Genomic DNA, 26,406 nt, shown 5'->3' on the forward strand with positions numbered 1-26,406 from the left:
GAAATGAGAAATGGTTTTAACAGGTTTGTATGAGGAAGTGATTTTAAAGGTTTTAAAGTGTTGCTACAGAAGGACGCATTTAGCATGATGACTAGATTTAAGTCTGTTTTGTTTGTGCGTACAGCACCTGGAATGAAGGAATCCTTGCGGCAGTCATACAGCATACCAAGAAACAGAGGTCTTCCTAGAGCTGCCAGTTCAATGGGCTGTGATTCTAGGCCTGTAGTAAAGAAAACAAAATATAATATTTAGCAGCAATGGGGAACATTGCTTTTAACCCTCATGGGGTCAACAGAGGCAACACGCAGTCTCATAAGCATCTATTTTCTTATTTAGAGTGAAGAAGAATTTTTGTAACCAAGTAGTTTGTGGACACCATTGACTTCAATAGCAGGAGAAATAAATATATAGAGTTGAACGGTGCCCAAAAACTGTTTGGTTATGAAAATTCTTCAAAATATCTTTCTCTGTGTCTACAAGAACAAAGGATTCCAGGCATGTTCATCTGGGATTGTGCCAATCAGTTTGCAATGTTTTTCACAGATTTTTAATCTCTCACTGGTGTGTTCTGCAGTACCAGCCTGCCTGAAAACTGCTACCAGCATCCCAGGGCCCAAGCAGTCCAACACCACTTCCCTGAATGACTTACACCCAGTGTATCCAAGTGCTTTGAAAGACTTAACCTGGGACACATCAAATCTTCTATCTCCCACTTTAGACCCACATCAGTGTCAACAGGTCAAAGAGATCTACTGAGGATGCGATAAACACTGCTCTCTAGACTGCACTGAAACACCTGGAGCAGAAAAACACATCTGTAAGGAAGACGTTTATTGCAGCATAGCGGCGACAAGATACACAAAGCACCTTGGGTTCAACAGGCTGAAAAATTAACTAATATATTTGAAAATTATCAAAGACATTTGCCTTACTGTTTAACCACCCTCTCCCTTACAGTACCTCAAAGGCTTTTTGGAATTTCTAAAAGCACAAAGGTGCTGATTGTGATCAAGGCCTGAAGGCCAAGATGTGTTTGCACTGGGAGTCTGATAATTTTTCACACTTATCATACACCCAAGCGCAATGCGACGCCAGGCACGAAGCAAGTGTTTTTTGTTAGTTTCAGCCCGAGGCAGTTGTCATTTTCCCATCTTGATGTCTGTGCGCGTCTACATGATCCCATCCAAATAATTTCTGCATAATGACTTAAAAACATTCAAAATATTAAAGCAGGACAAAATGTCATGTAGTGGTATTCTAGTGCTACTATAAAGTGAAATTATTAAACCTAAATAATTTTCTCAGGGATCAGTGAATCAGGACACTACATGATGACTGAATCATCAATAAGTAAAATCACCATCTGATCCATTTGTCTTCTCACAACTTTTGCTATAACAAATGTGCTTCAGAAAAACATTAAAGTTAAGAAGTCAAGAGCCCAAAGAGAGAAGGAAATGCACCTTGTGTCAAAAGATAATTTGCCTGACCAACATGGCGCCGATGATGGCAGCTATTGTGCGTTGCTCTTCAGTGTTCGTATTGTTTTTGTTTGTTTTTCCTGTTTTTTGTTTTTCAAATAAGATCAGTTTTACCAGGGATGATCTGCTGAACATTCGGCAGAACACACCACAAAATCTTCTACCGGTTTTTGATTTTTCAGACGTTTTGCTAGACATTGTAGTTGGCGGAGCCGTAGCTCTGGTCAAACGCTTCAGGAGGACGCGCAGACGGCGGGGGAGGAGAGCCGGCTCGCTCGTGAAGCTTCGTCAGCGCGGATTTCGAATGGCGTTGCCTAGCATCCATCTGGCAAATCTCCGCTCTCTACCCAACAAAACTGACGAACTCCTTCTGCTCTCCCGGACAAACAAGGACTTTTCTAACTCTGCTGCTTTGTGTTTCACGGAAACCTGGCTGAATGGCGACATACCAGACAGCGCGATTCATCTGCCTAATTATCAGCTGATCAGAGCAGATCGCAATGCTGAATCAACGGGGAAATCGTGCAGCAACGGGACGTGCTTTTACATCAATGAGAGGTGGTGAACAGATGTAACCGTGTTAAAGAGTATGTGCTGTTCAGATCTAGAAACGCTCTTCATTAACTGCAAGCCGTTCTATTCGCCGCGGGAGTTCTGCTCGTTCATTCTCGTGAGTGTCTACATTCCACCGCAAGCGCACGTGAGCACAGCTCTACAGAAACTCGCTGATCTGATCACAGAGAGCGAACAACAACACCCAGACTCTGTTTTAATCATTCTCGGGGACTTTAATAAAGCAAATCTCTCCCGTGAACTTCCAAAATACAGACAGCACATCACATGTCCCACCAGAGACAGTAATATATTGGATCACTGTTACACAACAATAAAGGACGCATATCACTCTGTCCCACAAGCAGCTTTAGGACTCTCTGATCACTGTTTGGTTCATCTTATTCCGACCTACAGGCAGAAACTTAAGTCTGCAAAGCCTGTATTAAGATCTGTTAAAAGATGGACTAATGAAACAGAGCAGGACTTACAAGCCTGTTTCGACCTCACTGATTGAACTGTTTTTGAAGCTGCTGCAAATGATCTGGACGAGCTCACAGAGACTGTAACATAATAATAATAATAATTATAATTCATTACATTTATATAGCGCTTTTCTGCTTTTTCTAAGCACTCAAAGCGCTCTACATTGTGAGGGGTGGTGTCTCCTCGTCGTCCACCACCATATATCAGTTTCTGTGAGGATATGTGAATTCCTGACAGGACTCATCTATTCTACAACAATGACAAACCATGGTTCACTGCCAAACTCAGACAGCTCCATCAGGCCAAAGAAGATGCTTACAGAAAGGGGGATAAAGTCTTGTACAAACAGGCCAAATACACACTGGAAAAGGAGATCAGAGTGGCAAAAAGGAATTATTCTGATAAGCTCAGGAACAAATTCTCTTCCAGTGATCCTGCTTCAGTGTGGATAGGAATGAAGGATATCACCAGCTACAAGACACCATCCCCCAGCACTCTGGAGAATCAACACCTGGCAGACGACTTAAACGATTTCTTTTGTCGTTTTGAACGATCACCCCACACCCGCCCAGAACACCCCTCCACTCAACCATTAACACCTCCAGCAACCCCTCTCTCCACCACACCTAAATAATTCACATCCAGCACTCGAACCATCAGCACCGGAGCTCCTCAGGGCTGCGTTCTCTGCCCACTGCTCTTCTCCCTCTACACCAACGACTGCACATCTAAAGACCCCTCTGTCAAGCTCCTGAAGTTCGCAGACGACACCACACTGATCGGCCTCATCCAGGACGGTGATGAGTCTGCTTACAGACAGGAGGTTAAAGAGCTGGCTGTCTGGTGCAGTCTCAACAACCTGGAGCTGAACACGCTCAAAACTGTGGAGATGATCGTGGACTTCAGGAGAAACCCCCCTGCTCTCCCCCCACTCACCATCATGAACAGCACTGTGACTGCAGTGGAGTCATTCAGATTCCTGGGCACCACCATCTCTCAGGACCTGAAGTGGGACATTAACATTGACTCCATTGTCAGGAAGGCCCAGCAGAGGTTGTACTTTCTTCGCCAGCTGAGGAAGTTCAACCTGCCACAGGAGCTGCTGAAACAGTTCTACTCCGCCATCATTGAATCCATCCTCTGCACCTCAATAACTGTCTGGTTCAGCTCAGCTACCAAATCTGACCTCAGAAGACTACGGAAGGTAGTCCGGACTGCTGAGCGAATCATTGGTACAACCCTCCCCACTCTCCAAGAACTGTACTTATCCAGAGTGAGCAAAAGGGCTGGTAAAATCACTCTGGACCCCTCACATCCAGCACACTCCCTCTTTGAACTTTTACCGTCTGGTCGACGCTACAGAGCTCTGAGCACCAGAACGACCAGACACAGGAACAGTTTCTTCCCTCAGACAATCCATCTCATGAACACTCAACAATATACGTGGAACACACAACTATAATACACTATCCATTCACCACACTCACTTATTTTATTTTTATTTTTCTCATTTCTAATTTGCACATACTTGACCTGTACGTACATAGTTGTCTATATTATATAATGTGGTATTTTTTATTTTTTTTTGCTGCCTTGTACATTGGTTATTGGCTATTTGTTGTTATTTTATTTCTATTATCTGTGACCTGTCCTGTTGCTGTCTTTCTGTTGCACTGTGTAGCTTCTGTCACTACAACAAATTCCTTGTATAAACATACTTGGCCAATAAAGCTCATTCTGATTCTGAAGAATTTATTTATTGCCCCTCATAAAAACACCACTCCCCTCCCATAACTGGACACCTGTTTGGCCACCTGTTTTGTACACCCCCCACCCCCGTCTAAGTGACCATCTGGTTATCCACCCCAGTGAACTTAAGGAATTTATGACAATGTGTTTGTGCGGGGCCAATGTTATGTGCTTTAAACTTTAACTGATGAATTGTGTTAAATGGGGTAAAGGGCAGTTTTTATTAAAGTGTTTTCACATACATATCAAGAAAAAAACATCAAGCATGTACGTAAAACGTACAAAGACTGTTTATTTCCCTACAAGTCAAGACAGTGTTGTTAAAACAGTTTTAGGAAAAACTTAGAAAATAAAACAAAAAAAAAGCATTCGATACGGTAGTTTTTCTATCATTGGAATTTAAAACTAGTTAGTTTGGCAAAGTTAAAAAGAATTAGAAGAGGTGTGCGCGTTCGTTCTTCTATAACAAAAAGCATCGGACGTGTTAGTTAAAACAATAAGATACATTTGTAAAAATCTGTTGCGCTTTTAAAAAGTTTGAGTTTATGACAGATACAAAGTTAAATAATATAGAATTGTTTTATCGTACCATGATGTGAAATAAAAAAATATCAGAACGTTAAACAATAGTATAAGATACCTGTAAAAATCTTGTAACATTACAATTTAAAAGCTAGCTTTTGTCCCAACTTAGAAAATTAAAAGAACAGACTATTTTGACGCGCAGTCCGTTAGACAACCTCTCACTTCTGTATGAAACTCAGAATGAGCTTTGGAGCACTGCGGTCAGACCACACCTACATCAACGCCCCCCTGACGCTGTAAGGAGAGACCCACACAGAAATTTAAAAGTTTAAATAATTAAACAAAGTAGTTTTAAGTTATTTTTAATAAATCTTTAGCGTTTCTTAATTAATGAAACCATTCAGTATTCATCTTAAAACTTTTCACTTTAAAATTAGGTTACACAAGTTTTCTTCTAAACAAACACCCTGCAGGAAAATTTTGTTTTGTCTTATTTTATTTAAGTGCCATAAGTTCTTTATTTACCCTTTGATTTTTGTCAAGCTTAAGACTTCTGCCGTACTATATAACCCAGACTTTTTTCGTTTTTAAAATTAGGTTACACAAGTTTCCTTCTAAACATTCACCTCTAACCCACAGGAAAATGTTGTTGGTTTTGTCTTATTTACCCTCGATTTTGTCAATCTTAAAACTTGTAGCGTGCTATGTCAGTTAAAATACACATGTGCGAGAACAAACTGAAATGAAAGCAAATGTTTTGGATTTTCAGTCGTAATTAGAGGGGTAAACTTTTTTTTTTTTCTACAACGTCTTACGAAATGTAAATATTTTGTCTCACGCAGAGCGATCAAATGAGAAAGTGTGCTGTGCGTCTGGCCGCATGACCACATAAATGTTCTTATCTGATCAACAGACTCGTTGTAAAATATCTAAAGTTTCTGGGGATTCGCCTCATTTGCAATCGAATGAGTTTTTGAGGGGATCTGGTGTCGTAAACTTTGTTAGAACGTGGTTCATTGATCAAAACAGATCATCTTTCTAAGATGTTCAGTGATCAAAGCATCTCTACGGCATCTATTTTATGACGTGCACCTGCGCGGGTGAACTCTGTCAAAGGTTTAGGAAAAAGTTCGCTGACCGGTCAAAGGATGTGTGCCCTATTGTACCTTTTTATGACACACATCTGGTTAGGTAAAGTTGAGAATCGAGTATTTATAATGTATTTATAATTATACGAATGCGGTTTCAAACAAATGTTCAGGATGAGATGAGATGGACAAAGAAGTCGATAACCGCAAACTTAAATAAATAGAGGTGATGGTTTTAATAAGATGGTCAGAGCTGTAGGAAAACGTTGTTTAATTTACTTTATTTCTTTATCCGACGTTTGATTCTTACATCACTTAAAAACATATTTCTTCCCAACATAAGAATTAAACCAGACCTACTTCAAACACGCATTTGAACGGATGGTTTACATCATACGAGATCAATAAACAGATATTCTGAGATCTGATTTTGGCGGTTAAAAGACCCGTTGAGTTCAAACACGTATAGATAAGGGAAAAACTGCATCTACACACAAGAGGGTCTATGAATCAATTAAGTTGTAAAAGAAAAAAGAAAGATCTAAAAGGCTTTTTCATCCCATCTCCAGCAGCGTTCAGTAAACTGATGAAGACGCGATGGGTAACTGCGTCTGATGAATTGCGCGGAGGTTTTGATGAGATTTATAACAAAAGTCAGAATCTAAGTAAACATAAGACGAACGCGAACGATAAAAGTACTATACATAAAATGTATTCAGAGTTTTTGTTTTAACAAACGCGATGTAAATCTATATCGCACCCTCAGGTAAACTATGTAAACAGATGCAAAACTGTTATTTAAATGTAAAATAATAAAAGTGTTAATTTTATGTCATCACAAACAGTCTCAAACAGTATCTGCTAAATTTGACAGGAGAACACGCCGATGACAACAACGGATTGATAATATTACCTGCAGAGAACGTGCAGCAGGAGGTTGTGGTGAGAACGGACTTACGTCATGAAACAGACAACGTCACACAGCCCGAAAGAGTTCACACGCTTACCGACTGTGAGAACACGCACACGATAGAGACCAGTTCTCCAACGTCGCGAATGTACGGATGTGGACAGGGTGTAAAACGCGTGAGATTACCAGAACAGGAGACGGGCCCGAGCACTAGTCTTTTAAGGATTTCAGAAAATAACGGTACGTATTAAAACAGAAAATCAGATTATCGTGTTTACGTTCGACTTTTATCTAACAAATTAATAAAAGTATTATCGTTATTCTTTTTACAGAACAAGATCATGACGAAGGAGGTCTGACAGCGTGGACTGATTCCATGATTAACGCTTGGGATCAGGTGTCCTTCACCGATTTGGAGACTGAGGAAGAGGAGGAGGAATTACCGCATGAATTGAACCTCAGGAACTGTTCCGTGAACGTGATTTAAATAGGAGACTTGATCTCAACGCGTTGAACCGTGTTAACCGGTACTTTGAGAGAGTCTTTGACCTGGCCGGACAGCCCTTATCTTACCGAGATGCAGAAGAGATTGCGGCTAACGCGCAAAGTGATGTGATTTCGATTTTAAGAAACATCATAGCGTGTCAGAAACAACACACCGAGGCCTTACGAATTTTGGAGAAGCTGTCACGAATAGTTGTATAACGAATTCAGAGAGTTTCAACAATCGATGAGTGGTGTACCGGAAGATGTCCGTGAGTTAAGAACCGAACTAAGGCTTACTGTTAATGCATTATCATTGATTTCTGAACGTTTGAATCTTTAACAAAGAATGTTAGTAGATTTGCATGATCGAATGATGGGTAGGAGATAATTATTATTATTTTTTTTAAATATCTTACATTATTTGTAAGTTACGGGTATTGGATTTTTTTTCATTCAATTATTAGTGTTTGTTATTGTTTTATACATGCTATTAGTAATTCATGTATGTTGATTTCTTCTCATCGCTGATTGTTTGATTTATATCATTAGCATTTCATAAGTGTGTTGATTTGTAACTAGTTGTTATTGTTTGTTTCTGATTTATATCATTAGTATTTCATATATGTATTGATTCTATTTTACCTGCTGTTGACAAAACATGATTTTTGGTTTTATATTGTTTTGACATCTGTTTATGTTACGTTGTGAACCGCTGCGGTGTTTTCAAGGGAGTGCGCAAGTTTGTCTTTAAGGTTGAACTGTTTTTGTATTTCCTGATTTAAAAATAAAATTTTCAAAATGAGCAGTAAAAGGTGTCACGACGATTTACATAACCACGAACCAGAAGATGATCAGAGAACATCGAGACCCAGACATGATTTTCAAAATAATGCAGATCAGTTAAGTGATCTGATTAATAATCAGCTACAAATGTTACAACCAGATTCGCTTAACATGATCGAAAGATTACACAAACTCGTAGATGTACAGCATGAATGGTTAGGAATGTCTATAAATGACTGTGAACAAAATGGTGCAGGACCATCTAATGATGATGCCTCAGGTTATGACCGGTTAGCTCCAGAAATGGGTCTCAGTCAAAATTTTAGAGACAGACTAATAAATGAAGGAGGTCCCGCTGGTGATTTTACAATTATAGCTAGACCGAAATTTAACGGTTTAGAAATTCGTAGAACTCAAAGCAATGCGGATATGGCTACCGATTCTGCTCTACAGTTATACGTGTCGGTGGCGAGAAATAACCAAGGCGGGGGTCGTAGAAAATTAAGCGATTTGGCACATAACATGTTCATCCAAAAAAATAAGATGAATCTTTTCATCCCAAAAAATATATCAGACAATATGTGTTTCAGTATATGTCTAGCACGTTTTTTAAACCCTCATAGTCCCGACCAGGAATTGTACAGAATAGCCAACGACATACACACAACGTTGGGTTACGGGCCGCAAGATAAAATTGCGTTTCATGATCTTTATAAATTCGAAATGAAGTTAGACTTGAAAATAGTAATCTTTCACAGATCGTGTTCAGGTAAATTGGATGTGTATAAAAATACAAATGAAACACATCAGAACACCGTGCATTTATATCTGCATGACGAGCATTACTACATGATAAATTTTTTTAAAGCATTCTTAGGATACAGCTATGTCTGCGAGTACTGCTATCAAGGCTTTAACAGCCCTAACTTATATTATTGCAAATTTACATGTAATACGTCTCAGTGTTTCACACACCCTAAGAAATGGTTGCAGTGTCACGACTGTGCAAGATATTGCAGATTTGAATTCTGTTATCAAATGCATAAACAACTGCAAAACGACGATGTGAGATCTAGGTGTGATCTCGTAAAATACTGCGACAAGTAGGGATGGGTACCGAAACTCGGTATTAAATCGGTCTCGGGGCTAAATTATGAAAGACCGGAGTATCGATAAGCTCTGACGTTATCGGTACTTCTGTCGGTATTGGAGAAATTAAGAAAACACACATACATTTATTGTTGCTCTCTCTCTCTCTCTATATATATATATATATATATATATATATATATATATATATATATATATATATATATATATATATATATATATATATATATATATATATCGCCAGCTGTTTTTATGTGCAATAATATTCAAACATTTGTCTATGATGCATTTTTGCTATGCGCAATTCAGAAGCCAGATCGCGCTCACGCGGAGGAGCTTCAGCACACGCAACATGAAAGTCCTGTTTAATTATGATAGAAGAGAGAACCAACTATTCAAACATCTGCTCACACTTTAGGCCTGTGGCTGTTATATTAAGCTAAGTATTTTTTTTTTCGATTTTGGCTTCCAAGGATTATAGCCGCATTTCTTCTAGCACAACTCCCTTCCCTTCATAGCGGCGCGGATTCGTTCCTCCGAACCAAAACTTAACATCTGAATCAGCTCAATCAGTGATTGTTATAAAATGCCGTCTTTACTGTTGCTACATTGCAGGACATATTTGATAGTAAAACGTTGAAAGTACAATCTGCTGTTCCCCAGGCTGAAATGTGTGTGCGCGCGTGTGCCTGCGCGGCGGCGTGCTCCAAAACGGACAAGCAAAGTACACTTTGAGCTTCGGGCGCGTCGAAATAACACACACAAATATGCCAGAAAATACACACACAATGTGTCAAAATGGCCGGTTATGAGAGTCTTCACTTTTGTTTTAAGTGGACGAGAACAGTTGGGAGAAAATCCGATGCGTGTCAGTATATTGTCTTAAAGTGTCCGACTGGAGCTTGAGCCATCAATGTTAATCAAAGAACAAAATGCAAAGAGAAAATCACCCACAGCTCTTAATCTGAACAACGTTATAGCTTTAATAAACATAAATCTATCAGTACATACAGTGAAAACTATGCAGTGCTCATTTACATTTGATTACTTCTGTAACTATTACTTACCTGAACATTAATATTAGTAGACCTTCATGGAAAAATGAAAGCACTGTTTATTTCATTTCGTTTGTGTGTTTGTTTTATTGTATTTGTCAGTTTGTTTTACTTTGTTTCTTTGTTCATGTTGTTACTGTATCTTATCTTATGTATATAAAACACTACAAATACCTGCACACTGGTGCATTTACAAATTGATGAAGTGCAGGCATGTTTAGTGTTTTATATACATAAGATAAGATACTGTAAGAATATGAACAAAGAAACAAAGTAAAACAAAAAGTACCGATAAGAATACCGTTAAAGTACCGGATCGATAAGCAGTATCGATAAGAGTAGTAATACCGTTAAAACCTTAACGATACCCATCCCTAGCGACAAGTGTTGCAGACAATACAGAACAAAATGGTCAGGCGATAAACTATTACCGCATGTGTGCCAGTGTTAATTTCGTTAACGAAGACGACGACGAAAAATATTCGTTAACGAACCATTTTTCTGTGACTAAGATGAGACGTTGAAGAGATAAAACTAATATCTGATGATAAAAACTATGACGAAATTTATGCGCGTCTTCGTTAACAAGATGAGACAGGACTAAAATGTTATTTGAGGACTACCGGTAGGGGTGGGCGATATGGGAAAAATATCATATCACGATTTTTTTTAGAAATATCACGATTCACGATTTTATCACGATTCTTTGTCATGTTGGTTTTACAAGTTGTCTGAGCATTACAGCCAAACTAGAAAGACAAAGCCTTTCAAGGTAACAAAAAACAAAAAAACAGACATGGCAGATATTTAGGCCAAAGTGGGCGAAGATAAAAATCTTTGTCATCATTCTATCTTTCTTATTAAAAATAAGAACAAAGATACACATTACAAATACACATAATATACAAATAAAACAAACAGTGCTTTATTTCCAGGTACAATAGGTGTATTTAGCAGAGCATTCAATGAAATTAAATGAACAAATATAAAAATAAAACACTAGATAGACTGATTCCTAAAGCAACTGTATTAAAGTTTTTCAGTCAAGAATAGTGAGTGATTTTTCTCTGTGTTTTGTTGTTTTGTTAACGTTAAATGAATAGTTCCCGCAAAAATAAATATTCTGTCATCTGTCTGTCAATTCTGTTTTATTTTTATACCATCATTTACTCAAAAGTTGTTTTAAACCTGAATGAGTTTCTTTCTTCTGCTGAACATAAATGCTATTATGAAGAAGGTGGAAAACCAATCAGTTGCTGGTCCACAGTGACTTCCACAGGATTGTTCTTTCTATCAAAGACAATGTAGACCAGCAACTGATTGGTTACCCTCATTCCTCAAAATATCTTCTTTTGGGTTCAGCACAAGAAATTAATAGAGGTTTGGGACAACATGTGAGTGAGTAAATAATGACAGAAATTAAATTTTAGGGTGAACTATCCCTTTAATGACAGTCGACAGCACGTTTAGTGTCCTGTCTCTTTAAGAGCTGCACGCATCTAATATACAGACACGCATCCGTTTCTCTCTTAACTATTTACTTTCATTTTAGAGATAACCAACTGAGTCTGTATGTAAACCTTGTGTGTTTTGACAGTATTAGCACAAGATAAGTTAGTTGAGTAATCAGGCGCTGTTAGACAGGGTTTTTAGTGTCTGTGCTTCAGGTGTATGCGCTCAGAAAAAGCGCACGTCAGACCAGCGCGCAAATTAAACATTTCACCAGCAAGGCTTGTGTGCAAATAATGTACTTTTGCGATCGTGAATAAGTGCAGTGTCCTGTCAGAGTAACTCTACTGCTGTATGTGGTGTTGTACAGTATATAGAGACGGAGGAGCCAGAGCTGTATTTGATATAATGTGTGCTGTAGCACGATACTACCATATTTCTTCAAAAGCAGATCGTGGAGACATTTTTATGTCCACAATCAAAAATCGTCATATCGCACACCCCTAACTACCGGACATTCAAAATACATCCTATAGGCTAAATTAACTGTCTTGTCTTTTAAAATGTGCGTCCCTGTCACTGGATCGCAATCAGATGAGGGGCGTTTGTATATCTAGTCTCAGCATGGCAGCCGCAGGGCGGATACGCTACCAAAACGCAAACTAGCGATCTGAAACAATGGCCTCAGCACCTGAATGGTTATAGGCATAGGGTGACCAGACATCCCGTTTTTCCCAGGAGTCACAATTCATTGTTGATTAACTTAAAGTTAGTGAAGGCGCGATAGGCGGAATCACTCTGATAGAAGTGCTCCACTTTCTCAGTCTCACACAGCGCGCGATCATATACACACAGCAGTCTAAATGTATATCGTGTAGAGTATCTCATGTAAATACAGTCGGTTATGGCTTAAGTGAACGTAAACAGGTGAAATCTGAATGTGTGTCAGTATTACATGCATCCGTCTTAAATGGACAGCATTCCTAATTAAATAGCCTGGTCTATGTCATTAATATTAACCAACAAAAGATGTTAAATAAATGTATACTTGTTATGTAAACCTACTGTATCTGAAAAATTAGTTAAATTTGTATCTCTACCAAAACAATTTAATTTATTCCAGTTTTTCCCAAATTCAATCCTTGATTCAAATTTCTCATAAACTTAATTGATTTGGTAATGACTATTTTTGTTTGAAGACTACATATAAAATAGCTACCAAAATAAATGTTGGTAACTGCAGTTTGACTAAAAGTAATGACTAGAAGTTGACAAAAATGCAATAACTTTTCGTAGACTAAAACTATGAAAGACTCAAATGACTAAAATGTGACTAACGCCGGTTTCACACTGCAAGCGTAGCAGGGCGTACGCAGCGCGCAAGCAGGACGGAAGCAGGGCAGAAGCAGCGCGTATCCATTATTCACACCGGCAGCGTTTGCAGCGCGCACCTGAACCGCGGATTTTGTACAGATTTCTCAATAATGGGTAATAAGTTAGCTTTGTTTTATTTCTATTTAAAATACATTACAGAGGGAAAACGTGTCAAGAAGCTTTTTTTTTTTTATAAATTACGAAATATAAGTTTGTTTTCAACTTTCTTTTATGCTTTGTTTGCGTGTAGTGAGAGTTGTTGACAGAAGGAAGGCAATCGCGCTATATATGTTGTTAAGAAGAATACGACAAAGGATGAGACGCAGACTTTGGGTACTCTATGCAGTTTACACACAATGTAAGATGAAGGAAGAATAGCACCTTCCTCCTCAACTTGAAACTTGAAACATTTAATTGTATACGTATCTCATATTTCTTATATATGTGTGATTATTGTGTAAAGTATCCATTATTAAATAAATGTTTTTATTTCATCAGTGTTGTTTAATTACTGATTGTAATACTTCAAAAAGTACTAAAAACTGTACTGATTGGATTTGCATGGCTGAGGCCAACACAATGCTTTATCCTGAACATTACATTAGTATTGACAGTGCTCTTGAGGTTGTCATTAACCTTGCACAGTAATTGCTTTTACATATTTTATATATGTGTAGAATAATTTAAATGCTAATATTTTGATATATGAATTATGGTATAAATTACCCATTTCATTACAAAAAAAAACATTACTAAGAAAATAATTTGTATTTTTTATCTTATAAACAGAAAATTTACATACATTACCCATCAAAAACATAGAAAATCAAAAAAATGTCTGTAATAAGTAACCTTAAACTTCTTAATAGACACGTTTTTTAATGATCAATTTATGGAGAATTAAGTCTGAAATAGACATACAGTAGTCTACAGGGTAGATGTATGTAGCATGTGTGACCTTATTCTGTCTATTGTATTTAGTTAATTAGCTATTAATTTGTTCGTACGTGAGCATGCTAAAAATTGAAAACAAAAAAGTAAGAAAGGTTATTACTTTCTGCACCGAGTGCTGATGCAACATCCTCCCATGCTTTTTCCTTCGCCTGCAAGTCTTTATATAGTACATTATGAGGATCATAAATAACTGTATGCTTCTCAACCTCCACGATTAGACGAGTGTCGTCCATGATTGTCTTCTTTGCATTTGCACTAGTACCGTCATCATGATGTCAACATGACACCTGTTCTTACGGCAACTTACTATATAGCTATAACACAGGCTAATATAATTAATACAATTAACCAGTGACTTAAGCTGAAATAACAGTATAAATTATTTAAACTAATTTTAGTGATTAGAGCAAAAACTTTATTTTATTTAGTTTTTTGTAATATATAGTATTTTTTTATTTTTTTTACTGAAGTTTATACTCTATTTACAACATAGTAGATGTCATTAATTTACATTCTGGGGAACAATTTCACTTTTTCGTGTGTATTTTGTCCATAATCAATGCTTTGTCACTTTAATTGAGCGTAAGCAGCACAGCAAAAATAGACTCGGGGCCGAAACGATCGCGGCACTGCCGCTCCTGCTCTGCTCCTGCTACGCGCTGCCGCGCCGCTCCTGCGTGCTGTGTGAACGCTCTCATCCGTTAACATGGGCGCCGAAAAAAATACGCGCTGCTTACGCCCTGCTTACGCTTGCAGTGTGAAACCGGCGTAAGACTATTAAGCATTTTCGTCTCAAGATAAAGACTAAGACTAAATCAAAAAAGCCTGCCAAAATTAACACTGATGTGTGCGCGCCGTCCAAATGTTCGCATTGCAGCGAGATTCTGGTAGATGAATGTCATCACGCCTGTTATATACAACCCCTAAAACCTGACGAGCAGTGAAAAGTATATCTATTATGATTTTGAGATGATGCACGAAAATGGTAAACATGTAGCAAATTACGTGTGTGCCATTTCGCAAGACGGTGAGGAGTTTACAGCCGAAGGTGTCGATTGCATAGACAAACTGATTAAATATTTCAGATGACCAAAATTTGCAGACTTCACATTTATAGCACACAATGCATCGGGTATCGATTCTTACATACTGCTCGAGTATTTTACAAATCAGGGATTGACGCCAAAAATCATACTGCAAGGATGCAGACTCCTTTATATGTATGATCGTACCTTTAAACAGAGATACATTGACAGTTACAGCTTCTTGCCTATGAAATTGTCAAAAATGACCTCTGCTCTAAACCTAAACAGACGAAAAAGGTTTCTTTCCCCATCATTTTAATCGTTTGTAAAATGCAAATTATATAGGTGTTTATCCACCTAAAGAATATTACGGATACAGTACGATGTCTGGCTCTGACCAGATAAAATTTGATACATGGTACATGGACTTCAAAAAACAACTCGAAATGTATTGCAAGAACGATGTTGTTTTGTTGCGAGAGGGCTGTATGAAATACAGAAACGAATTTATCGAATGCACAAACGTGGACCCTTTGGGTGTGTAACACTTGCCAGTTGTGCTATGAAGGTGTTTAAAACGCTTTTTTTACCCAAAGACACCGTAGCCTTAACTCACAAAAACGCGTATCTTAATCAGTACAAAGCTTATTCTACCCCGTCCATCCAGTGGTTGGAATACGTTAAAACAACCAAAAATGTGGATATTCATCACGCCTTAAATCACGGCGAAGTCAGATTTGGTTCATATCACGTCGACGGACATTATGAGAATAACGGAGATAGAATAGCTTTGGAATTCCTGGGATGCTTCTGGCACGGACATTGTTGCCGTTTCAACCCTAACGAGTTAAATCCTGTATCAAAAATACCTTACGGCGTGCTCAGAAGACAGTCTGATAATAAAATGGAGGTCTTGCGTAAGGCTTACAATCTCAAAGTCCGAAATGTCAGTTTGGGAATGTCAGTTGGAGAAAGCCAAACAAAACGACCCTGATGTTATCGCTTTTATGAGTAATTACGCAGCCCCTGAACGAATGAACCCTCGGGAATCGCTTTTTGGCGGCAGGACCAATACCCTGAAACTTTATCATAAAACCGCAGAGTGAGTGAGTGAAGTGACATACGGCCAAGTATGGTGACCCATACTCAGAATTCGTGCTCTGCATTTATCCCATCCAATGTGCACACACACAGCAGTGAACTAGTGTTGTCACGATACTGGAATTTCTAACTTCGATACGATACCTTGAAAAATATCGATATTCGATACCATTTTCGATACCACGGAGAAAAAAACTGCCACAATATTAAGGGGGTAATTTTTTTAATTTAAAGATAAATGTAACAAGTCGAGAACATGCGGTATATTTTACATGAACAAAAAAATGTCTTGAGGCACTGCATTTGTTGATTTATTTATTAATCTTTTATTAATCTTAGTTAAATGTTAATTGAAACTAACGTTTACTAATACATGTACTAATTAAAATCCAAAGTTCTATTTGTTGATATTCTCATTTGCTTCATAACCAAAATATTTCCAGATATAGGGCCCTATGAAATCCCTTTTATTTTCCCCCAAATTCCGTTTTATTTTTTTCTACATTCAATTTTTTCCATTTTAATTTTTCTGGATTCCATTTTTTTTAAAGTTTGAATTTTTCTGGACTCTTTTTTTTTTTTTTAATGGTCAAATTAAATGCTATTAATCTAAAAGCATGTCTAATTCATTAAAATCATGAAAATTATATAATTTAACATTTAATTTATTAAAAGTGTAACAAAAATGACACGTTTAGGGCCGTATGAAATGTTTTATTTTTTTCTCACCTTATGTTTTATTGTTACCAAATTCTGTGTTTTAGCATGTCTATTATTTGAATGCATACAAACAATTTGTATTTATTCTTACAGTAGCCTTATGAAATGTGTTTTCCTCAGAAATTCTGTGTTGTGTATTTAAATTTTACTGGATATCAGATGAAGGCATAAAACTATTTTAATTAATTTATATTTGAATTAATGAAAATTAAACATTTAAATTTTTGGCAAATGAAGGGGATTTACTATTAAAATAAAAATAGTTTGTGATTATTTCTTTAAAAAAATGAACAGTAGTAGTAAGTAGTAGTATTATGTACATTCTACTAAATAATAGTAATATAGCCTATTTCTGGCACACGGTCTTTAATAGGCTAAGTTAAACCGAACTTTTATTTTGACGGGTTGCCGTGAATACTTTTAAAGTTCTGTGTGTGTATGATATGACGCTAGTTTTACTCAAATTAAATGGTAAAATGCTGGTAAAGTGCTTTCAGATCAGTTCTGGAGATATTGTTGATGTATTTATGTCCTCATTGAGACGGCAGACGCTGAAATCACCGCGAGCGCCACATTAGTAAACACAACCGCACGTGCAGCACATTCACACAGAGACGCGCAGAACATGCAGGATTCATATTTAAATCCACTTTTGCAGCTTAATATTTACAGATACTAGTCCATATCGCGATTTGATTTGTGTAATGACCTACTTTTGATTAATTCATCCAAACTTTGACAAATTCCGTGACATTCCGCGTTAAACTGAAAATTCCGTGTTTATGACTGGATTCCGTGGCGTTCTCTGCATCGCGGAGATCATAGATCCCTACAGATAGCGCTCCTGCTGTGTTCTTTAACAACCAGAGCAGTCATCTTTCTATTCACTTCACTTTTGCTGTTTAACCAGAGCGAAGGAGACGAGTGCGGTCACGTGTGGTGCACGTATCGGTGTATCCATACTTCGGGAAATTAATATTGGTACCGTTCAGATATTTCAGTATCGATATTTATCGAAATATCGATATTTTTGACAACACTACAGTGAACACACACACACAGCAGTGAACACACACACACACACACAGCAGTGAACACACACACACCGTGAACACACACCCGGTGCAGTGGTCAGCATTTATGCTGCGGCGCCCGGGGAGCAGTTGGGGGTTCGGTGTCTTGCTCAAGGGCACCTCAGTCGTGGTATTGAGGGTGGAGAGAGCGCTGGACATTCACTCCCCCCACCTACAATCCCTGCCGGCCCGAGACTCGAACCCACAACCTTCAGGTTACGAGTCTGACTCTCTAACCATTAGGCCACGACTTCCCCCTAGGGCGAACGTGTTTCTGGACTTTACGTCGCTGTATCCTTTTGTACAGTCGCGTAAAACTTACCCGATTGGTCATCCTGAAATAATTTTAAAAGATTTTGAACCGATCGAGTCGTATTTCGGGCTTATTAAATGCACCGTCCTACCCCCGCATAAACTGCTACATCCGCTCATCCCTTTCAAATCATCACAGGGAAAACTATTATTTGCTCTGTGTCGCACCTGCGCAGAGCAGCAACTACAGGAACGCTGTCAACACAGAAGAAGAGCGAGCCATCTCAGGGGTTTGGACAAGTGTAGAACTCACACGCGCTGTAGTTAAAGGATATAAGGTAGTCAAAATTGTGGAAGTGTGGCATTTTCCGCAGACATCAGACACTTTATTCACTCACTTTCTGAGGGGCGACTAATGGCTGAGTAACGCGAGAACTCACGAGACCTGGTGCGTGATCTAAGATGGCGGCTCCCATCTGCTAGATTGTAAACCTCCTTCTTTCTCTCATCTTTTCATAAACTTCTTTCAACTCGTTTCAAAACTGGACTATACTGTTTTACAACCTGGATTATCTCGAGGAGTATATTGACGCACACTACAACACACTCTGCTGCACCATGAACAGGGACAAACCAGATTATGACTCAATTCCTGTTGGTGGCGCTATGACTTTGACTCACAAAAGTCACATCAATGTGATCGGCCTCCTATAACGAATCAAACAATGTATGAAGATGTTATAAAACACATCCTGTTTCCCTTTTCCCTCCATAAATTAGTTTCCTCACCACAGCCAAACTGTTCGAGATATCAAACATCCACTGGCAATTTAGCATTCTCAATGTCTTGGCTTCATGCTTATTAAAGTTTGGAGTTGATCAGATGAATCGCCAGGAGGAGTATATCAAATTCCAGAGCATGCGTTTTTCAAACTGCCTAGAATAGTTCACTCCCTGATTGGCTGGTGTATGGCTATGCATAAAAGTTGTTCAGCTTGGTGGGATCTATAGCAGGGGTATCAAACTCAGTTCCTGGAGGGCCGCAGCCCTGCAGAGTTTAGTTCCAACCCTGCACAACACACATACCTTGTCCTTTTCAAATAAGCCTTAATGACTTGATTAGCTGGATCAGGTGTGTTTAATTAGGGTTGCGTCTAAACTGTGCAGGGCTGTGGCCCTCCAGGAACTGAGTTTGACACCCCTGGTCCATGGGAAAGAAAGTAAAAGTCCTGCCATATGTTTATTCCACCCATGAACTCAGCAGCTGATCTCACCAGAGGAGGAACCCTTTCATTCCTTTCAAGTCACGAGCAAGTCTCAAGTCAAATCCCAAGTCCTCAAAGAGTTAATGTTACTGAGATAATTAAGTGACTAATTGATGATTGTAAATTAATGATGAACACCTGCTGTTATTGAGAATCACAGAGGATCAGATGTTGATGTTTTATTGGTTAAAATGATGCCACCATCATGGAGATCAGTGTTTGCTTTAGTTGGGCTCTTGACCCTTTTAATAATTTAAAACAATTTGCTTTTAAAAAAAATTGCAATATTGGTTCACAACAAACATTTGTGAAATTGCTGAATAAAAGCTTGAGACAATAAAACAGTTCACACGTTCTGCTTTTAAACCACTTAAATGAATATCATTAAAATGTTTTTCTTGACGTTCAGCTAAATACTGAATTGCATCAGCTCAAGCTTTTAGACATGAACACTTATTATATGATCCTCAACAGTGGTGACAATAATTATTCATGCTGCAGTGCATGATGGGATTTTTTACTATGGTGTTACCCAGCATGCACTGCAGCATGAATCATTTTGTTGATTGTCACCATTGTTGAGATTCATATGGTGGTTCTTGATGTCTGTGTGTGTCTAATTAGAATAATAGTTGAAATATGTAGATGCATTACATACAGTAGATTTAAAATTGATTTATTATAACCATTAAAACAACATTTTCCTTTGCATGCTATACTTTCACAGGGTTGAATATTCAAAATTTAAACGTCATTGAAATAAAAAATCATTTTGGATGTAATCAGGCCGGTGCCTGATGATTATGTCATCATATAAAAGCAACTAATAGCTGCTCACTACACAGCACTTTTCGCTCTGCTTTATGACAACGCATGCATCCCTACACAGAGAAATCTAACACAGGAGTCAAGGGTCAAGAGCCCAACTAAAACAAAAAAAATCTCTAATGCACAATCATCATTTAATTAGTCACTTAATTATCTCATTAACTTTAACTCTTTGAGGACTTGGGATTTGACTCGAGACTTGCTTGTGTCTTGAAAGGAATGACTTGGTTCCTCCTCTGGTGAGATCAGCTGCTGAGTTCATGGGTGGAATAAACACATGGCAGGACTTTTACTTTCTGACTCCTGGACTAACCAACTCTGCAGGTGATTTATTCATCTCGTGCTGCAGTAGGAGGGTCTTGTACCTTTGCTAGTGGGCAGGGCTTAATTTGTGCTGGAGCAAGCCGGGTCTGGCACCTCCGAAATCCGATCCGGCACTTCATTTTGGCAGACCCCCCTCCTCACTCGCTAATGAAAGACGTTCGTGCTGACCTATAGCGTGCATATATTTCATGAAAACTATTCTATTATGAGCACGCTTGCCACACACATACGTTTGAAATAACAAACTTCAGCGCGCAAAAGACACAACATTTAATGGTCCCTAATAGGCTGCTCTCACAAGAACGAATGCACGGATCCATACTGTTACACATGCGTTTTCTTTCTCAACTGTTTACATTTAGGAATCTACTGTCCTTATGAGGATACCCACCAGGATGGCCATTTTGACATAATTTTGTGTGCATTTGGCCTCTTAAGCTCAACAAACTATGAAAAATAACTCAATATAAACTTGCAAGGCTGCCTTATACGTGCACACTTTGGATGCGACTGAGCGCACAGAACACAGCGCAGGAGTACCGAATGGCTTAAAAATACTTAAAAAGATGTGCAAATTATACATTTTTGTGACAATACAACAATGACCCAATTAGTCAAGTGACAGTTCTATCAACTGTCCTGAAATGCAAGCGAAAGTCTTGGATCAGCATGCAGCAGCTCGTTGTAGTGCAGATGAGATGTGCTGATGTGAAGCTGCTTTGAGAGAGTGAAAGAGAGAAGACTGTATTGAATCACTCACGCTGTTTTCAAATGACTGATTTAATCTGATAGTTTGTGTCACAAGTCCGGGGTACGTATACAGCACCTGCTAACACTCCCACCACCTCTACTCCGTGTGTTTCTCTGCACAGACCCTGTGCACCCAGGACGCGATCTTCCCAGATGTCTTTCACTCCGGCGCTGGGACGCCACGGACCCTGGGTGTGCCATCAGCGGAAGACGCGAGCCAAGCCCCGGGCGACGACCTCTCCCCCTCCGCCGCCTCCGGTCTTCGAGATCTCCACCCGGAACTGCTTTGCTCCCCTCCACGAGATGGAACGCGACACTGTGATCGTCGGAGACTCCATCGTCCGGCACGTCCGTGCTACGTTAGCTGAAGGTAAAGTGCACACTCACTGTTTCTCCGGTGCTCGTGTTCTCGATGTTTCTGCGCAGATACCCGCAATCCTGAAGGGCGATGAGAGCATCGGTGCTGTCGTGCTGCCGGTGCTGTCGTGCCTAAATATTAGATCACTCGCACCCAAAGCAGTTATTGTAAATGAAATGATCACAGATGGCTGAGTAAGGGTGATTGATGGCTGAGTAACGCGAGAACCCACGAGACCTGGTGTGTAATCTAAGATGGCGGCTCCCGTCAGCTAGACTGTAAACCTCCTTCTTTCTCTCGTCTTTTCATAAACTTCTTTCATCTCGTTTCAAAATTGGACTATACCATTTTACAACCTGGATTATCTCGAGGAGTATATTGACGCACACTACAACACACTCTGCTGCACCATGAACAGGGACAAACCAGATCACAACAAAAAAAGCAAAGGTAACCTCACTCCAATCTCCAAGAGACCTCGTCCCGATTCACCTTCCAGTCCAAGCAAAACACCATCCACATCACCTAAACCGCCGTGCTGCACTGAGGTAAGCGACATTCTACTCTCCATCGAAAATAAACTTTCCGGACTTGACATCAGGATCGCACTGATAGAAGTTATACACAAGGATTTCCAGGAATTGCGGCACAGTTTAGAATTCAGCCAAGAACAGATAGACACTCTCACTAAAGAAAATAACTTCTTAAAGGATTCAGTTCGCGCACTTACCACTCAACTCACCTCCGTCGCCGCAGAAAACAAAATCATGAAAGAAAACATTTTGGATTTGCAAACGCGCAGCATGAGGGACAATTTAGTCTTCACAGGCATCCCGGAACAAACTCCAGACGACCCCGAGAAATCAGTCAAGGACTTTATGATAAAACAATTCAAACTACCAGCCGAATCTGTACAGAACATCACCTTTCACCGTGTTCACCGTATCAGATCTCAAAACAACAACAATAGACCACGACCGATCATCGCAAAATTCGAACACTACAAACACAAAGAACTGGTTCAGAGACAAGGCAGACAACTTAAAGGCACAAACTATGGTCTCAATGAGCAGTACCCAAAAGACCGAAAACAGAAAATAAATGAAGGAAAAAGAGCAATCATTACATTGGACAAATTGTACATAGATGGACAACTATATCACGATAAGGACATTACTCCCTGGCTTTTCTGAACATTTCACTCCCGATAACTGTCATTAGGACAATCTCTCTCTCTCTCTCTCTCTCGCTCTCTGATATATAAGATGTGATCTTGTTTTTGCACCTAGGTCTCATGCCCCACTCCCATATTCCACCTTATGTTTGTATTTAATGGTTTTTGTTTTTTTAGTGCTGTCCTGCTGTGTACATTCTGTCTTTTATGTATCTGTAGTTTTTTCAGTTTGCCAACAACATTGCACTGTTTTACACACACACATGTACTGCTGTATCCTTTCAAATACATACACACACACACATGTATACATATACAGTTCTAACAGGCCCACACATTAATATTTATTTCGGTTCACTTTCTATTAAAACATGTCAACTATCAATTTTGTAACCTGGAATGTTCGTGGTCTTGGCTCTCAGACAAAGAGGATTAAAGTTTTGAATCATCTAAATAAACTACAAGCCGACATATGCCTTCTGCAAGAAACACATCTATCAGAATCTGATCATAACAAAATTAAATCATCAAAGTACAGTCATTTATTCTCGGCTCACTACAACACAAAACAGAGAGGAGTTTGCATTCTAATAAGTAAAAAAATCTAATTTGTTCATAACACTACCATTATAGACCCAGAGGGACGTTTCATTATCATAAACATCTCAATTAATAATAGCCCAGTTACAATTGGCAATTTATACGGCCCAAACATAGATGACCCATCTTTCTTTCAGACATTTTTTTCCACCATTTCAAACTTTTCCAGCTGTCCAGTCATAATAGCAGGTGATTTCAACACAGTTCTAGACCCTACAATAGATAGATTTAACAGTTCAGACAATACACGTATCTGGAAATCTGCAGAAACCATAAAACAGTTCATGAGTCCACCGATCGTATTCCCGCATTGACTTCTTTCTCACCAGTAACTCGATCATATCAAATATTTCGGAATCATAGATCCATCCAATAGTTATTAGTGATCATGCCCCAGTAACATTAAAATGGAACATAAATAGTCCACATAAACCCATTACTAGATGGCGATTTAACACATCCCTTTTGAGAGACCATGACTTCGACAGTTATTTTAGAAGAGAGTGGGCATGCTTTCTAGAGACGAATGACTCCCCAGAATTATCTCCTTCTCTTCTGTGGGAAGCAGGGAAAGCAGTACTAAGAGGAAAAATCATTTCATTCTCCGTTCACAAAAAAAAGAAAGAGAAGGAACAACAAGCAGAATTGGAACAAAAAAATCAAAGAACTAGAAGACTCCAATATAAATAATCCAACAGAAAAAAACACAGGACTGTGGAAGAAAATTCATTTTATGTTCATTTTATACTTCTGTATTGCAAAAACCTTTTGGTATGGCTGTGTAAATTACAAAGGGTCTGGAGATTTCTAGCTTAAGATGTATGGACGACAAGGGAGGGTTCCATGTGAGGGTGTTGGGGAGGAAACCAGACCCAGGGGAGATGGGCCAGATGTATGGTTGTGACCTGAAAGGTTATTTGGGCCCTAAAATATAAGAAGATATGCTTTTGTAGAATGATATAGTAGGATGTTGTTTTTTACTTGGAATGTGGAAAATTACAGCAGAGAGATGTTTTGTAACCTTGTGACCTTGAGTGTTTAGAGTGTGGATATAAGGTGGAGGAGCACCCTCCCCGGATTGTCACACTCTGCAGCAACTGATGTTTCTGTATGACTGTCTGACCTTCTTTGCAAAGAAAGAATTAAACCTTTTAAAAGACTAAGTGTGAGTTTGTCTCTTGACTGATGAGAGTAAGTTAAAATTTGCCACAACAATTTGGTGTCAAGAAGTGGGATTCCTTGGATGTGCCTTCTGGACCTGAGAGCGGACGGTGACTGATCATCCTGGACTTAAGAGTCCAGCCCTACCCCGAACAGATTAAGGGACGAGGGACCGACCGCCAGGGCCCGGGGAGAACACCACTGGAATCTGTAAACGAACTCAGGTGGCTACAGGACTCTCGGGTAAGAGACAAATCAACTTTTCTAAAAGAATTTGGGTTTTGATTAGAATTGGAATTAAGAGAGGGATAAACCATATTGGTGGGTCTGACTCTGTGGTGCCACGTAACGGAGATCACTGCGTGCGGAAGGCAGCGTGATCAAAGAGGTCTCAAAGGAGACTGAACTGCGTGGGAGTGAAATGATACAGCACAGGTTGAAAGTTTTCTAGGGGAAATTGAAACTGGGCACGAGGCGTGACGGGAGATTGAGCAAGAAATTGAGATCAGGAGATCCAGATATTTCGAAGCAAGAAATTGGAATCACGCGCAACGCAGTTAACAGATTTCTAAGAGGGAAAACTGAAACTGTGCGGGTATCAGTTGGAGTGGCTGATGCGCTCCGTTTCTTCCGGTTTCAGGAGAATCCGGATCTGTTGGAGAAGTCCGACAGATTATTTAGGCGCCTAAAGGGAAAATCCACAGAGAAAAGAAAAAACCAATATGGGGAAGTCCCAGAGCAAGCTCGTAAAATATGATACACCGGTATATTGGCAAATGAAAAAAAAATGTATGGCCAGAAATGCATGCAAGATATGGGGAAATTAATTAGGTATCATGATTTTCCAGAAGAGGGAACACTGAATGTCACAAGATTAAAGATAGTAAAGGAATCAGTTGAAGAGGGAAGCAAGAAACAGAAAGGTTGTTGTGTGAAGCATATGTGTGATAAATGTGAGCAGACGGTGAATTGTTGGTTGGGGGAAGCGGAGAAGAGGGAAAGAAGGGCGATGCAAAAAGAATTAGCATGTAGAGCTGATAAAGAAAAGAAAGATGAAAAATGTGAAGAAACAGTAACTGCATCACATAAACCTACTAACCACTCTGTCTGTGTTTCTCCACACGCACCACCACCGTATCATCACTGTCCCGTGGCGGAGCTGCAAGCCCTGAAAGTGGACCCTGACCTCGACTGCTCTCCACCGAAGAGACCAACAGCACTGCGAGTGGAAGAAGAAATAGAGGAAGACCCCGAAATGATTCCTGAAACCCCCCACGAGGAAGCTGAACAGGAAAGAATGCTGATAGTTCCCCCGACAAAGAAAAGAAAAACCAGAAAAACGGTGAAAGAAGAAAATGTGAGTATAACAGCTCCGATGATTGAAGTCTCGGGACCTGACGGCCCGATCATGGTCTTTAGACCGTGGACTGTGACTGATATTAAAGGTGCCATAGAATGCATTGATACAGTATTTTAAATTGTTCTCTGATATCAACACAGAAGGTATGTGGCTTAGGTAAGGGCAAAACATCTCCAGAAACGATTTTACATGTCCATTTACAACCCTAGGATTTCTCCCTAGAATGAAACTGTTATTGGCTTATTTGGCAGGGTCATGAATAATAATGAGCTCTGCTCTGATTGGCTGTTTCACAGTGCTGCTCAATGTTGAGCTCTGCTCTGATTGGCTGTTTCACAGTATGGCTCATCAGCAAGAAGGAAGCACAGGGAGGAAAATATATATTTAAATACTTTCTCTCGCAGTTATATCGT

At 39.2% G+C, this 26,406-nt stretch overlaps 1 protein-coding gene across 1 annotated transcript in view; it reads right to left on the reverse strand.

The window, feature by feature from the left end:
* The window catches only part of LOC306865554 (cytolytic toxin-alpha-like), a 73,299-nt gene that overhangs the window by 15,386 nt on the left and 31,507 nt on the right, over nucleotides 1–26,406 (reverse strand). Inside the window, exon 4 of the mRNA XM_079410241.1 lies at nucleotides 128–220. Coding sequence (XP_079266367.1) covers nucleotides 128–220 — 93 coding nt within the window. The remainder of the gene's footprint in view (nucleotides 1–127; nucleotides 221–26,406) is intronic.

The sequence above is a fragment of the Barbus barbus genome (assembly GCF_936440315.1).
Source record: "Barbus barbus genome assembly, chromosome: 47".
NCBI classification, from domain to species: domain Eukaryota; kingdom Metazoa; phylum Chordata; class Actinopteri; order Cypriniformes; family Cyprinidae; genus Barbus; species Barbus barbus.